The sequence below is a fragment of the Cavia porcellus genome, unplaced genomic scaffold (assembly GCF_034190915.1).
Source record: "Cavia porcellus strain 051 isolate PalLab524CR breed Dunkin Hartley unplaced genomic scaffold, mCavPor4.1 scaffold_23, whole genome shotgun sequence".
Lineage (NCBI taxonomy): Eukaryota > Metazoa > Chordata > Mammalia > Rodentia > Caviidae > Cavia > Cavia porcellus.
In genome coordinates, this window is record NW_026947506.1 from 37,344,972 (window position 1) to 37,359,272 (window position 14,301).

A 14,301-nucleotide genomic window follows, 5' to 3' on the forward strand; every position below is an offset into this window, starting at 1 on the left:
CTCCACAGCCCACGGTGGGCAGGGTGGATTTCCATCTTCTGGAAATGTCGGCTCCCTCCAGCTTTACAGTAATTTACTGCTTTAATCATATAGCGGCTGGTGTCCCAGTTCTGGATGAAGAGACAGGTCTGCAGTGGCCTATCACCTTTCACCAAGCAACCTCACTTGGCAGGCTGCCTGAGGATCTGGATGTGGAGGCCGGGAGTGGCACATGCAGCGCTCTGCCCAGGCACTCCCACTGTGCTCCTTCTGGTGGGCTCAGACAGGTGGCCGTGATGTAGGCGCCATCGCCGTTGTGTAACACAGTGGCCTGATAAATTGCATTTCAAACACTAGAACCGTGGCCACTCTGTATGGATGTAGATTTACCGGTGATTGGATTCGCTCTGGTTGTGTCCTTGCTGAAAGAACCTGAGCAGTACTGCTTTGCTCCCACAGAGCTGGAGCACAGCCGTCCAGGCAGCAGGAGGGCGGGTTAGCGAGGTCACTAGGCCTCAGAGCTGGAGGGCTGCATCCTTCTGTTGAGTGGTGGAGGAAAGCCCCTAAAGAGTGAACGTGTGGCAGTACCTGTGTTCTGTAAGGTTACGTTTTGCTGTGGGGTGAGGAATAGCCCACGTAGTGAGCCTGATGCTGTTTGTTCAGGAAGTGGGGGGTAACTACCTTGGCACGCTTTTCCTCTGCTCACGTGGCTGGATTCCAGGTGATCTCTGCTCCCAGCCAGTGCTTGGGATGTGGAGTCAAGCACTAACTTGTGGTTTATCTTCCTCATCTGTCCCTGTCTTCCCCCCTCCCCCAGTTCCCAGGGTTGTAGCCGTGTCCCCACAGATGCGCCTTGTGGAAGACAACCCCTCTTCACTTTCCCTCGTGGAGATCTATAAGCAGCGCTGTGCCAAGAAGGGCATTGAGCACGACAACCCCATCTCCCGTTACTATGACCGACTGGCCACTGTGCAGGCGCGGGGGACCCAGGCCAGTCACCAGGTATGGGGGCGGGGGTGGGGGCCGGTAGGGGTTCTTCGGCTTAATGCAAGGCTTTCTTGTGGCAGTGCTGCCATGATGGGTGCCTAGGAGTGCACAGGGCTGTCCTTGAGGATCCCTTTCTCCTCCAAAGTAACTTTAGTAGCCTTGCGAGATGGTAGAAGTTAGATGGCCAGTGACCTTAGTGGCACCATGTTTGATGCAGGGAACTTGGTATCACTGCCCCATGGTAAGTTCTTAACCTTCGTAAGTTCATGTCCTCTCCTTGTAGTTATGGAGAAGTTTAGAAATCAGAATTTAAAAATAAGTTACTGCCAACTCATGTGGCAGCCGCTTGTGATTTGAGGTGCTGCAGGCTACTTTCAGTCTCCTTTATCCACTTAATGCCTACATTTCTCTGGTGTGCTCTTGAGCCTTAGGGCATGTAGACATCTGTACCTTACATATTTCCTAAAATAAAAGGTACAACAGGTCCTGACAATAGGTGTGTCTAGTTGATTGGGTTACCTCAGGCAGGAGCTTCATGCAGAACGTGTACCCAGGAGTGCAGTTGCTGGGTCCCATGGTAACTAGCATTTTGATGAGCTGCCGAAGTGTTGTCCAGAGTGGTCACAGTGGATCCATGTTTCCTGCATCCTTGCCCACACTTCCCATGGCCCTTTTATTGTACCATCCTAGTAGATGTGAAGTACTGTGTTAAGAGTTGATGACTGGAAAATTCAGGTATCTTTGCCTGTGCATATTGACATATTTATGTTCATTCATTGGAGAAATACTTGCTCAAACAAGCCCTTTCCCATTTTTAAATTGGGTGATTTGTCTCTGTATTGTGAATTCTCAGAGTTCTTCATATATTCTGGATACAAGTGATGTGATACACGTGACTTCCCTTTCTTCCCATGTGTTGACTGTGTCTTTGTGTCTCCTGATATTTTGTTGAAAAAGCTCCATCCCTGCTTTTTTCTTGTGGCTGTAATCAGAATCACTGCTTTGGGAAATTTTGATGTTAAACAGTTGTCACTGATGGCAGGTAACATCCTCACTGGATAAACCTGGAATTCAGTCAGAGACGAGCACTGTGAGCTCTTTGCCGGAACTCTTAGGCAGGTTAAATAGTGACAAATTTTTGGGGATGAGGCTTTTTTGGGAGGGTCACCATCCCCACTCAGGAGCTGTCAGTCTGCTGATTTTTATAGCCAGCCTGGTCATGAAGCTGTCAGCTCTCCAGGCCCATGGGAGACTTCAGAGGAGGTCATAGCAGCAGAGCTCCATGAAGTTCTTGCCAGGGGTACCTGGCTCCTCCTTTTTCTCACTCTCTTCCTTTCTTCTCCTTCCCCTCCCCAAGCTCCCTGCCCAGCTACAAAATTTCCTTTACTGACCAAAGTAAGTAATGCAGTTTGAGAGTTTTCCTTTTTGAATCAGCTGAAGAGTCATAGATTGGTGTGTTTCAGGTCCTTCGAGACATCCTCAAGGAGGTGCAGAGCAACATGGTGCCGCGCAGCATGCTGAAAGAGTGGGCCTTGCACACGCTGCCCAACGCCACAGACTACTGGACCTTCCGGAAGATGTTCACCATCCAGCTGGCGCTGATCGGCTTCGCAGAGTTTGTCCTACACTTGAATAGACTCAACCCCGAGATGTTACAGATTGCTCAGGTAGCTTACATGGACAGCCAGACCTCCGTGACCTTCCCCACTCTGCTGAGCACATCCTAATGTGTGTTCTCCTGAAATGCAGGACACTGGCAAGCTGAATGTTGCCTACTTTCGGTTTGATATAAATGATGCAACTGGGGATTTAGATGCCAACCGTCCTGTCCCTTTTCGCCTCACCCCCAACATTTCTGAGTTTCTGACCACCATCGGTGTTTCCGGCCCTCTGACCGCCTCCATGATCGCTGTTGCGCGGTGCTTTGCACAGCCCAACTTCAAGGTGGGTCACAGTACTGCCCCGTGGGGAGCGCAGGCCCCACGGTTCCACAGCACACACTGGCTTTAGGACCTGTTCACCAGCTACCAAGGGGGACAGATGCTGAGGTCGTGTCCCTGGGAGAAATCGTGTTCAGGATATGGAGGAACCCACTTTGCAAGACAGAATCCACAGTGTGCTTCTGGGTAACACCCCCAGCGTTAGCACTGCCTGTCGGCTGTCCAGCAGCACTTACTTCCCCTTTCCTACAGAGTCCCAGCGTACAGGGACAGACGTGTTCTGTGAGAGATGGCCCCTGCCTTGCATCCATGTGGTGAGGCAGAAAGTGGAGGTTTTTGTTTTGTTCCCTTTCACCTGACCCTGGAAGGGCACCACTCAGCAGTGCTGGGTAGGCAGGACGCACTTACTGGCCCAAAGTGACGGCATGTCGCTCCTGCACGCCGGCTGCCCTGCCTTTAGGACCTGAGGGAAGTCCTGTGCCTTCACAGTGGGGCCTTTTGGGACCTGCCCCTTGTATAAGAGGTGATTTGGTCTCCAGAGGGCTCCCGAGGCCTGGTCCGTGGCCTGGCCAGGCTGCCGAGGTCAGACAGGCCTTCTTCGGGTCTTGCTGTGGAGCTGCCCCTTCCCTGGGAATCTAAGTGGGAGTCCTTTAATTCTCTCCTTCACGCAGGTGGATGGCATCCTGAAAACTGTGCTCCGGGATGAGATCATTGCTTGGCACAAGAAAACACAGGAGGACACCTCCTCTCCTCTCTCGGCCGCTGGACAGCCTGAGAACATGGACAGCCAACAACTGGTCTCCCTGGTCCAGAAAGCTGTTACTGCCATCATGACCCGTCTGCATAACCTGGCCCAGTTCGAAGGTGGGGAGAGCAAAGTCAACACCCTTGTGGCAGCTGCCAACAGCTTGGACAACCTGTGCCGCATGGACCCCGCCTGGCACCCGTGGCTGTGACCAGCACTGCCTCTCCCCCGGAATGTGAAGGAGCCTGCTGGCTTCTGTGACCTCTCGCTGCCTGCTTCATTTTATTTATGGGAGACCTGCGATTCTGCGGGCTGTCATTATTTTACGATTGTTGGTGTGTGAAAGAGGGTGAGTTCAGTGGTGGAGGGAGATGTCAGCTAGACCTTAGAAACGGCAGAGCTGAGCCTACCCTAAGCTTTTAACACGATTTTTTAAGCAACCAGGATTTCTGGCCTGGGGTTTTTTTGTGAATTCTTTTTTATGGTTCTCCTTCTTATGAGTGAACAGAGTGAACTGCAGGAAACAACTCGGGATGTCCATTTTTAACTCTTTACAGAAATGACACCTCACCACGCTTTGCGCATTTGTACAGACGGGTACACATTAAGCGAGGTGTTAGAAGCGCAGAAGTCAGAAGCACTGTGCTCATCCCTGCATGAGCACAGGCTGTCGAGCTGAGTGTCACCGGCCTGAGCACCCTGCCGAGTTTGAGTGTGGCCTCGGGAGGCCGTGTTGCTGCGCAGGGGAGCCCGTCCCCGTCCCGTCCCCGTCCCTGTCCCCGTCCCTGTCCCCGTCCCCGTCTCGTCCTCCTCTGTGTGGGGTCCACAGGCCCCTGGGCAGGACCAGCCTAGGAGCAGTGCAGGCAGCTCGTGGGCTTTTTCTTGCTGGCTCTCTGGGTGTCTTCTAGACATTTTCTCTCATTGTACCTGAAAAGAAATCTTTTTTTTTCTTACTAATTTAAAAAGAAAACAGCAGTGAAAGTTTCCTCCCTTAGTGTTGCTTTTGTTCACATTTTTATAAATCTGAGCATTGAGAGTGTTCTATCTAAATTTGTACAGTGTGATTTTTTTTTTTAGAATAAATATTTTATAAAAGGGTTTGTCTCCCTTATTTATGTTAAAATGTCTGTTTCTGTGAGGCATTTCTACTGCTGGGACGGGGCAGTGTGGGCGGTGGCTCGGTGTAGCTTCTTGGTGACTGTGTGTTGCGGGGCAGGCATGGCGACCCTGTGGTCACGGGTGGTCTTGGCCTGGGGGTCAGAAGCGAACGCAGAGTGCACTTGGCGCCCCAAGTGATAAGCAGTGTGGATCGTCCTTCCTTTGGCAGCAGGGCAGCACACCTGCACCCTTGGGTGCCCCTTCAGCTGAGTCTGTCCCAGGCCACTGCCATGTCACCATGTGTGCAAAGCGTGCTGGAGGCCTCAGCTTGCAGCGCCTGGTGTGTGCCGCACTGCTCCAGCTCTTGCCCCCACATCCTGTTGGAACCCTGGCCAGGCTGGAGAGGTGGTGTGAACAGAGCAGAAGTGTCCTTGGGGTGTGAAGCAGTCCTGAAGCACATGCTGTGACATCAAAGGGAGATGTGGGACTGCTACTTCTTTCTAACCTGCATTCTGAGTCAAAGAGTCTCCCTGGGGAAGCGCCAGGATCTCCAAGGCGCACAGCCCCGTACCAGTGCATGTGGCTGATCTGCAAGGCCCCTTCTCTGGGCCCCTGACCCTCCCCTCCTTCCCTTTGCCTGAAGCTGACTTCTGTGTGCCTCATTGCAGACCGAAGTCTGAGGACACGACCATTTGTCCTGTTGTAGCTGGGCTGTACCTAGATGCAACCTCCTTGCCAGCAAGAGGTCCGGAGGCTCGTGTGGAGGGCTCTGCCTCAGTTCTGGGAGACAGATGGGCCCTCAGCCCGGGAAGGACAGCGCTGTCCTTTACAGAGGAGGGATTTCTAACCGAGGGTGAGTAGTTGGTCCGGTACTGGAGAAACCTCACACAGCTCAACTCGGTGCCCCCTCACTGCACCGTAGATGACAGGGGAGGCCGGGGACCTGGACGCTCCCATTCTAAGTTACCTCCCAAGTTTCAGAGAGAGCTGTGTTTGTGAGAAAGTCTCTTGGATTCTAGAGAGACAGGAGCTGAGATTGCAGACTGTCAGCTCATGGGTATAGCGTAGGTGTCAGGCCAAACACAGGCACTCTCAGTAGTCCTTGCTGCACACAGGCCACCGCTGCAGCCAGTCATCCTGCGCTCTCCGAGCCTGCTGTGGACCAGGGTGTGGGGGTGAGTGGTGGCATGGGTGGAACGTTTGTTTTTGCCGTAGATTGCTGGAGCTGGCAAGTCAGTGCTACTAGTTAGAAAAAAGCCCAGGATTCCCTGCCTGGCAGCCACACTGTGATCTGATTGCCGGGAAAACTTAACCTTCGGACAACAGCCAGGGCAGGAGAGATCACCTAAGCTCCCCGTGCAGGAGGACAGACGAGGACCCAGATTCAGGAGACCGAGTTGGCAATCATGAGCGTTCACTTTCTCCCCTCGAAGTGGCAGGGCTGGGAGCTGGGCTTTGGAAAGCCATGTGTGCAGGAGCTGGGAAGGCCCGAGAAAGCCCTGGTTTACAGTGGCCACGTGTATGCTTTGCCAGCCACCATTCTGAGCTGTTAGACTTTCTGGGTTTTGATAGTGATGAGAGGTTAGATAACAACCGTGTAACAGCTGGCACTGCAGTGGTGCTGAGTAGCTTCGAGTTCCGCAGCCAGCACCACTGCCCCTCTTCCAGAACTCCATCTTCTCCATCTGAGCCTTTGCAAGCCTCATTCTCCCCCAGCCTGGTGTCATTCTTTCTGTCAGTGAATTGTTGACTGTTCTACAGACCTCACGTAAGTAGAATCATGCCTGTCTGTGTGCCTGTCTCTTAGCACCGTATCCACAGTTGTGTCAGAAAGTCCTTTTTTAGGCTGTGATGTTTCACTTAGCCTGTGTGCCACTTGTTTATCCACATTAGTGGGTATTTAGGTGGCTTTCAGTTCCACTGTGTGTACCGTGGCTGTGAACATGGCCATACAAATACTTCTTCAAGTCCCTGATTTTAATGGTTTGAGTTCCATCTCCAGGAGCAGGATTGTTGATCATACAGTCAATGGTTTTCATTCATATGGAGGAGCCGCCATACTGTTTTCCATAACCATTTTTCACTTACCAAGACAGCGTGAGATTCCCAATTTCTCCATTTTTTCGCTTACACTTGTTTTCTAGTTTTTGTTTGATTTTTATAATAGCCATTTGTGACTATTATGCTTGTCAACTTGGTTGACTTGGGAGCTCCCTGGGAGATGAGTGCACTTCTGTGTATGGCAGGGTGGGTAACAGAGGTGTGATCTCAAGTGCTACACATGTCCCCTCACTCTGGCACCCTCTCCTGCTCTGTTCCTTGGGTGCGTGAACGGTGCGTGCCTGCCTGCCATGCCCTTTCTGCCTTGAAGCCAGCTGACCACAGTGAACCCTCTGAAACGGTGAACCAAAATACTTTACTTCTCTTAAGTTGTGCATGTTGGGAATTTTGTCCCAGCCGTGGGAAAGCTTATTCACATACCATCTTAGTGGGCAGGAAGTGGATTTTACTGCATTTGAGTCCCCTGGAGGTGGTTTCTAGGTTCTTTCTGTCCTGAATAAAAAATCAGGACAAGCACAAATGGTGGCAAGGTTTTGCTTTCTTTTTTAAAGATGAGTCCTGGATTGATTGATTGATTCTGTTCTTTGCCGTGTTAGGTTGAACCCTCGACCTTCTTTCTGCATGTTAGCCGGGGTGCTCTTACCACTGAGCTGCTTTCTCAGTAGCTTTGCATTTCCTAAAGGTAGGAAAAGAAACGTGCTCTACCGAGCAAGTTTAGGCCAAGAAACAACAGTTGGAAAGAAGGGCGCTGCAGTGGAGAGTGGCCTGTGGTGAAGAGCACGGTGGCCAAGGGCTTAGTGCAAACTTCCCCGCTCTGCAGGCTGGCTGGCGTCGGGTCAGGGCATCCTGTGAGTCCACACACAGAGCCTTGGGAGCTATACTCAGTAGGCATCCTGGGGTTCTGTGTTAGCGCAGGTCACACCTGTTTCCCTAGCCAGCTCTTCCGCGCCCTGGTCTGTCCCCTGCCTTAGCTGCTCATTGTGTTTTGATTTGCATTTCCCCAGTGATGAGTGATACTGAATGCCTTTCTGTGTTCACAAGCCAATTGTGTATCTTTGGGGAACTGTCTGTTTTGCACAGTTCTGAATTGGCTTGTTGAGTTAAAATTCTTCATATTGCTTGGGAATTAATCCCTTAAAGATATGATGGTCAAATAACTTTTCATTGTGTGGGTTGTCTGTTCATTCTGTTGACAGTCTACTGATACACAAGTTAGTTTTTATGTAATATATTTCACTTTTTGGTATGTTGCTTGTTGTTTTTGGTGTAATATCTCAGAAGTCCTTGCCAAATCCAAGATCACAAGTCCTTGCAAAAAAGACTGGTCAAATGGCATTGATGCATTTTGAGTTAATGTATGTATGTGGTATAAGGTAGGTGTCCAACTGGATTCTTCTGCACATACATGTCTGGCTTTCCCAACACCATTATTGGCAACTGTCCTGTCAGGGGTCATTGACACTCTTGTTGAAAATGAGGTGTGGAGCTGGGGATTTAGCTCAGTGGCCTAAGTGCCTGCCTGGCAAACAAGAGATTGTGAGTTCGATCCCTGGGACCAAAAAAAAAGGAAAGAAAAAAAGAAAATCAAGTGTGTGTATGAGAGTTTATTCCTAGTTATATCATGTTTTCATATTCATTTGTCTCAAAGGGTTTTTCTGTGATTACTTGTTTGACTCATTGGCTGTGCAAGGTTATGTTAATTTTCATGCATTTGTACCCTTTCCAGTGTTCCTTCGTTGTTAGTATCCAAGTTTTTCCTCATGCATGATTGGATATAGATACTATGATTTTATTCTTTTAAAATTTATGAAGACTTTTTTGTGGCCTAACATATGGTTGATCCCAGAGAATATTCCACATCTACGTAGGGTAGGGTATGTTCTGCTCTCAGTGGATGGAGATCAGCATTAAATCCATTGCCACCCTATCCATTATTGACAGTGGGGTACTAAGTTTTGTACTGCTACTGGCCATGCTACTGTTTGCTTTCCAAAAAAACGTGATAATCTGCTCCCTGGCCACATGAACGATGTATCCTTCCAGTACGCCTGCCTGCCATGCTCTTTCTGCTTTGAAACCAGCTAACTGCAGTGATCCCTCTGAAACAGTGAACCAAAGTACTTAAATTCTCTCAAGTCCTGTGTATTGGGGATTTGGTCCCATCAGTGGGAAAGCTGGTAATACATCTTCTTAATGAGTATAAAGTGGTTTTGTTACTGCAATTTGTGGTGCTTGAATCTCGGGGAAGGATTTATTCTAAGCTAGTGCTCAAGGAAATGGTGAGGTCTTTTACTGCCTCATATCTCCATCCCACCTTGTTTTGGACCAAAAGCTTGTATTAATAGCAGGGAAATAATGAGACAAGACAGATTTTTGCCCTGTTTCATCCCGAGCCATCCTTGGCTCTCTGCCTTCCTGGTGGAAACAACACTTCAGCCTTCTGGGCCAGCATCCGCGGATCCCTTTCTCTGGCGGAGGTCTTGTTACCTCGCTGTTCATTCCTCTGAGCTGAGGGCGGGTGAGGAAGTTAGAGAGGCAGCCTTCTGGAAGAGAAAAACATCTAATTCTTGAAGATTGTTCTTGCCCACTTGGTTACACTGTTAAGCTCTACAGCCTTTTGCCGCACTTCAGAGGCAAAGACAGAGATACGAAAAAGGCTTTGTTGCCAGAGACAAAGCCAGGGAGTCACTTTTTGGGATTGGGAAGAGGTGGCGACCCCGTGAGTGGACAGGCCACTGTGTCAGGAGAGCACTGGAGGGCCTTTTGCTGTAGGGTGGAGCCTGCCCGAGCGGACCGTAGACTGGATTGGAGGACCTTTGGCTCAGTTTATTTTGGGGGACTAGGAGGACACGGGAGTCGGTGTAGAAGAGATACAGTGTTTTAGGGTCAGCACCGTGGTAGACTGGCACCGGGTAGAACCTGGCACAGTCCCATACAAGAACCCATCAATGATTGCTGTTTTTTTTTTTCTTTTCAAAATGTGTGCCTTTTATATTTAGGAGTTCTAGCTTTGGTGAGTATCTGGTGGTAACTTTTGGCCTCTTGTTGAATTGACTCTCCTGTCCCTACATAACATCCTCCATTGTGTCCTAACAGTGTGTACTTAGCCTGTTGCTTGCCGAGAGTCCAGCGGCTCCTGCACACATCTGCTGTTTACACTGACTTTCTTTTCATTCCCTTTCATTGACTTTCTGTGATGTGAATGTCCTTAGGTCTAAAGTGATTCTCTTGCAAACAGATTATAGTTGGAGCCTGTTCTTTTTCAGATTCACTCTGTCAACCTGTGTCTTTTGATTGGAGAGTTTAATACACTTGCATTTAATGTAATTACAGATAAAAGTGTATTTTGCCATTTTGTCATTTTCTGCTAGGTTTTTTTGATCCTCACTTCTTCAATTTTGATTCCTTGCATGTTCGTTTCACTTCTTTGTGGAACACATTTTGAATTCTTTTTGTTTCTTTTTGTGGGTATAGATCTTTTCTTTGTGGATATCACGTAAGTGACTCTTAACATCCTAAAGTTATAAAAATTAATTTGAATTTATACCGTTTTAACTTTAATCACACACAAAAGTATTCCTTTAGCACTCTGTCCCCTGACTCTTTCTTAATGAAGTCACAAACATATCTTTATACTTGTTTATTCTTAACATAAATTCACAATTATTTTATGCAATTGTCAAGTTACGTAAAAAGTAAAGAGCAGAGTTACAAATCAAAGTTATAGCAATACCAGCTTTTTAAAAATTTACTCACACTTTTACCTTCAGTGAAGAATTTACATTTTATGTTTCATTACTGTCTGATGTCCTTTCCTTTCAGCCTGAAGGACTCGCTTTGAAGCATTGCTTGCAGAGCAGGTCTAGTGGTCATGAACTCCCTCAGCTTTTTTTAAAATCAGAAAATGTCCTGATTCTCCCTTCTTTTTGAAGAATGGTTTTGCCAGATGTAGAACTCTCGACAGTGTTTCAAGGCTTTAAATAGCTCATTCTACATCTGTGGTCACCAAGGTTTCTGCTGAGAAATTTCTTCAGCCTTACTGGAGAGCCTGTACATGGTTTTTGCTGCTGTCAAAGTTTTCTTTGTCTTTGCCCTGTAACATTTTAGTTACATGTATTGGAATGGGTCTGTCTTACTTGGGGTTTGCCAAGCCTTCCTCAGACTGGGGACATTCTCTCTACCCCTGAGATTTTTATATGCATACATGGTCCACTTTTTATACCATAAATCCGTGGGGCCGTTTACTTTTTTTATTCTTTTTGCTCCTACTTGACAATTTCAAATGAACTGTCTTCAAGATCACTGGTTGTTCCTTCAAAACCCCTGATTCCACCGGGTACAGTGGAACATACTTGTAATCTAGCACTTGGGAGGCCGAGGCAGAAAGTTCTGCCATGAGTTCAAGGCCAGTCTGGGCTTCATAGCAAGACCCTGTCTGAAAAAAATAAGTTTTTGCTGTTTTTTAGAGATCACTGGCTCCAGGTTTGCTGTTGAATGTCTCTAGTGAATTTTTCAGTTGTTAAAATTTTCAGCCCCAGAATTTCTGTATAGTCCTTATAATCCACGTCTTTGATATTATCATTTTAACTCATATCATTTTTCTGATTCCTTTTAGCTCTTTGAGCATTTTTAAGACTCTGTTGAAAAAAAAAACTCTTAAGTTGACAAATTGCATTATGTGCAACATGATGTTCAAAATATATATATACTAGAATGATTATGTTTAATAAAAGTCTCATGAGTCATATCTTCAGGGACAATCTCTGTAGATATGCTAGTCCTTTGAATGGACAGTGTTTTCGTGTTGGTCTTTTGACCTCTTGTTGAAAACAGGTTACTTGGGAAGCAGCCTCTCCTCCAAGCCTGCTACCTGCGGGACGGACCAGGGCTTCAGTAACCGTCCTAGTCTTCAGGGTCCCTTCTAGGCACAGGTCCTCCCTAAGCCTGTGTATGTGGTTTTGTGTTTGTTTCATTGCTCAGTGGCTTTTAAATGTCCTAGTATTCCTTTGAGGCTTGCTTCCCGGCTTCTCAGGTCTCAGACCTTCGTCTTCTGCAGTCAGCCATTTCTGGCTGAGGTCCCCTTAGAGTTCTGCGTTCTTGGGGGTTTTCCAGTCACACTTGCTGCTTCCCTCACGTCTCCCAGCCTGAGCTCCCAGCTGTGCCTGCGTTTTACCACTTGAGCTCAGGCGACACAGGCAGGACCGTGAAGCTCAGACATTTCAAATTCAGTTTGCGTTGCCCTTTCTGGTCACAGGAGGGAACTAGGACTGGGTCACTGCTTTTATGCCAGACTAGGAGGGTGAACATGTCAAATGCAACCAAATTTCCTGCTACCTCAAATAGCTTTTTCTTGCGAGAGCATTTGCCTGGTTGCTATAGATCTTCAGCTCCTTCCACAGTTTAGGAAGAAAGTATTTAGCCAGTCTCTTGTTCATCTGTGTTTCCAAGAAGCATGTGAGAGCCTGAGTTTCCTAGTCTACCATGTACACGGTGATGCCATTCTTCAGACATTGTGTCTATCAATTTTTTGTTGACTTACAATTTGCAAAAGTATACATTTTTAAATTGTAAACTAAAATTTAAGTAAACATATTTGTCTTTAAAATAGACTGAGGTGTTTGACATAAGTCATGGGGCACCTGGCGGCAGCTGGAGGCAGAAAAAAGAAACCATTAACCCAGGGCTGCCACTTTTAAATAAAGTGCATTTGCAAAGCAAGCCCCAAATAATTGTAATTGTTGTTGAATTTCCATTTCAGCGCTTGGATAATCATTTAAGTGCCCATATTAAATTAATGAGAGGAAATTTCAGTCACTGTAGAGACAGGAAAACTACTCTTTCCTTGCCAATAAAGAAACTCATTAAATAGCAAAAGTACTGTTCCTTACAGTGGCCAGGAGCCAAGTGAGATGGAAATAAGTGAGCGATAAGATTCATGTGGCATAATGCACTTTTATCAGTCCTATCTCAGTCACAGTGCTGTGGAGCTTCCGTCTGAACCCTTACAAGTTCAGTAATAGACTAAAACCCAGAGAAAAAGATGAAATCATTTTACAATAAAGACAAGAAAGTACTGCTATTTATTTTAAGGAACAATAAAATTCTGTATTAACACTACCTACAAGTAGAATTACATGGAAGCAGTTAACTTGTGTGATTCACATTTAAATATTGTCATATACTCATCACTGTCTAAGAATAATTCGACCAAGACTCTTGCTTAATATCCACACTAAAGGAAATAGGGAAAAAACCAAAATTCCTTCAGCAGATAAAGGTGCTTCTGGATCTTCCAGAGCCAGGCACATAGGAAAGGGAGTCTGCCCCGGGTTGTGTGAGTAACAGAATCCAGATGCTTCCACGGCCAGTGATGTGTGTGCTAGGCCAGCAGAAGTCCTTGGAGGACAGAATCCCTAGCAAGTGACACCCTCGTTTTCTAGGAGAGGGAGCAGGATTGGTTCCCAAGGCACCTTGGTAACATCTGGCCCTGAAGGAGGACCAAGGCCCCAGACAGAACTCAGGGGTGTGCATGGTGGGGACCCCACGTGTTTAGGTTCTGCCTAATGATCGGGCCGACTGGCATGGTCAGTAGATGATCCTTTCCCTGGACACCTCAGGCTATGGGGACGTGAGTGCCACCGGCGCCACACCTCGGGTCCCTGCACCACATGCTCCTCTGAACCTGCTGTGCAGGAGATGCTCTCGTAGGGCTGTTGGGCTTCTGCCACCTGCTTCCCTGCCATATCAAGGACATAAGGATTATTCTCGAAATGTTTAGCCTTTCATTTCCCCGTGTGGTTTCTGTCATGAGAAATTGGCTGGCCTTGAAACAGCCCAGCTACAGAAAACTGTGTTTGTGGGACAGTTCTGGTCTTCGCCAGGGTCTAGCTTTTCCTGTTCATGGCTGACTTTTTTTGAAATTGCCTCAGTCTGTCCTCTTTTCACAGGAAATTCACATTGATTAAATATCTTTCAGGAATTCATTTCTTTACCACAACAAAGTTCTGTCACAACTTGGACATGTGGCTTTCTTTCTACCATTGTTTCTGCCTTTAGTGGAATGTTTTCAGATCATTAGTAGTATTTTTAAAGAACACTGCTGACTTCCTTTACATTTCAACTTTCAACACATAGTTTTTTTCTTTTTAAACTTAAGAGAACATAAGTCAGCCATATCAGTTCCTTCAGAAATCCTGTTTAACGAAGGGATTTCCACTTCTTACCACAGCTGCACCACCCAGCTCCACATTCCTGCCGGCACATCTCCTCCATGCCTGGTCCTTCATGGGTCAGGTGCTGGCTGATCGCGGCTAGCTTGGTCTGTGTCACTGGCAGCAGGGCTGACCTTGGGCTCACCTACATGCTCTTTGGTCCCATCTGGTGATAACGTTTCATTCAGCACATGCATGCACTCTTTCAGCTTCTTTTGAAAGCAGCTTTATGTTTTTAGCTTATTTAGGCCCGATTTTGGTCCAGAGCCTTTTCTTTAAA

At 47.4% G+C, this 14,301-nt stretch overlaps 1 protein-coding gene across 12 annotated transcripts in view; it reads left to right on the plus strand.

Moving 5' to 3' along the window:
- Positions 1–4,748, plus strand: part of Trrap (transformation/transcription domain associated protein) — a 116,749-nt gene extending 112,001 nt beyond the window's left edge. For all 12 annotated transcript variants that reach the window (XM_063234157.1, XM_063234162.1, XM_063234161.1 and 9 more), the window contains 4 exons: positions 797–981; positions 2,430–2,633; positions 2,716–2,910; positions 3,578–4,748. In XM_063234157.1, coding sequence (XP_063090227.1) covers positions 797–981; positions 2,430–2,633; positions 2,716–2,910; positions 3,578–3,862 — 869 coding nt within the window. In that variant the 3' untranslated portion in view covers positions 3,863–4,748. The remainder of the gene's footprint in view (positions 1–796; positions 982–2,429; positions 2,634–2,715; positions 2,911–3,577) is intronic.
- The last annotated feature ends 9,553 nt before the right edge of the window (positions 4,749–14,301 follow it).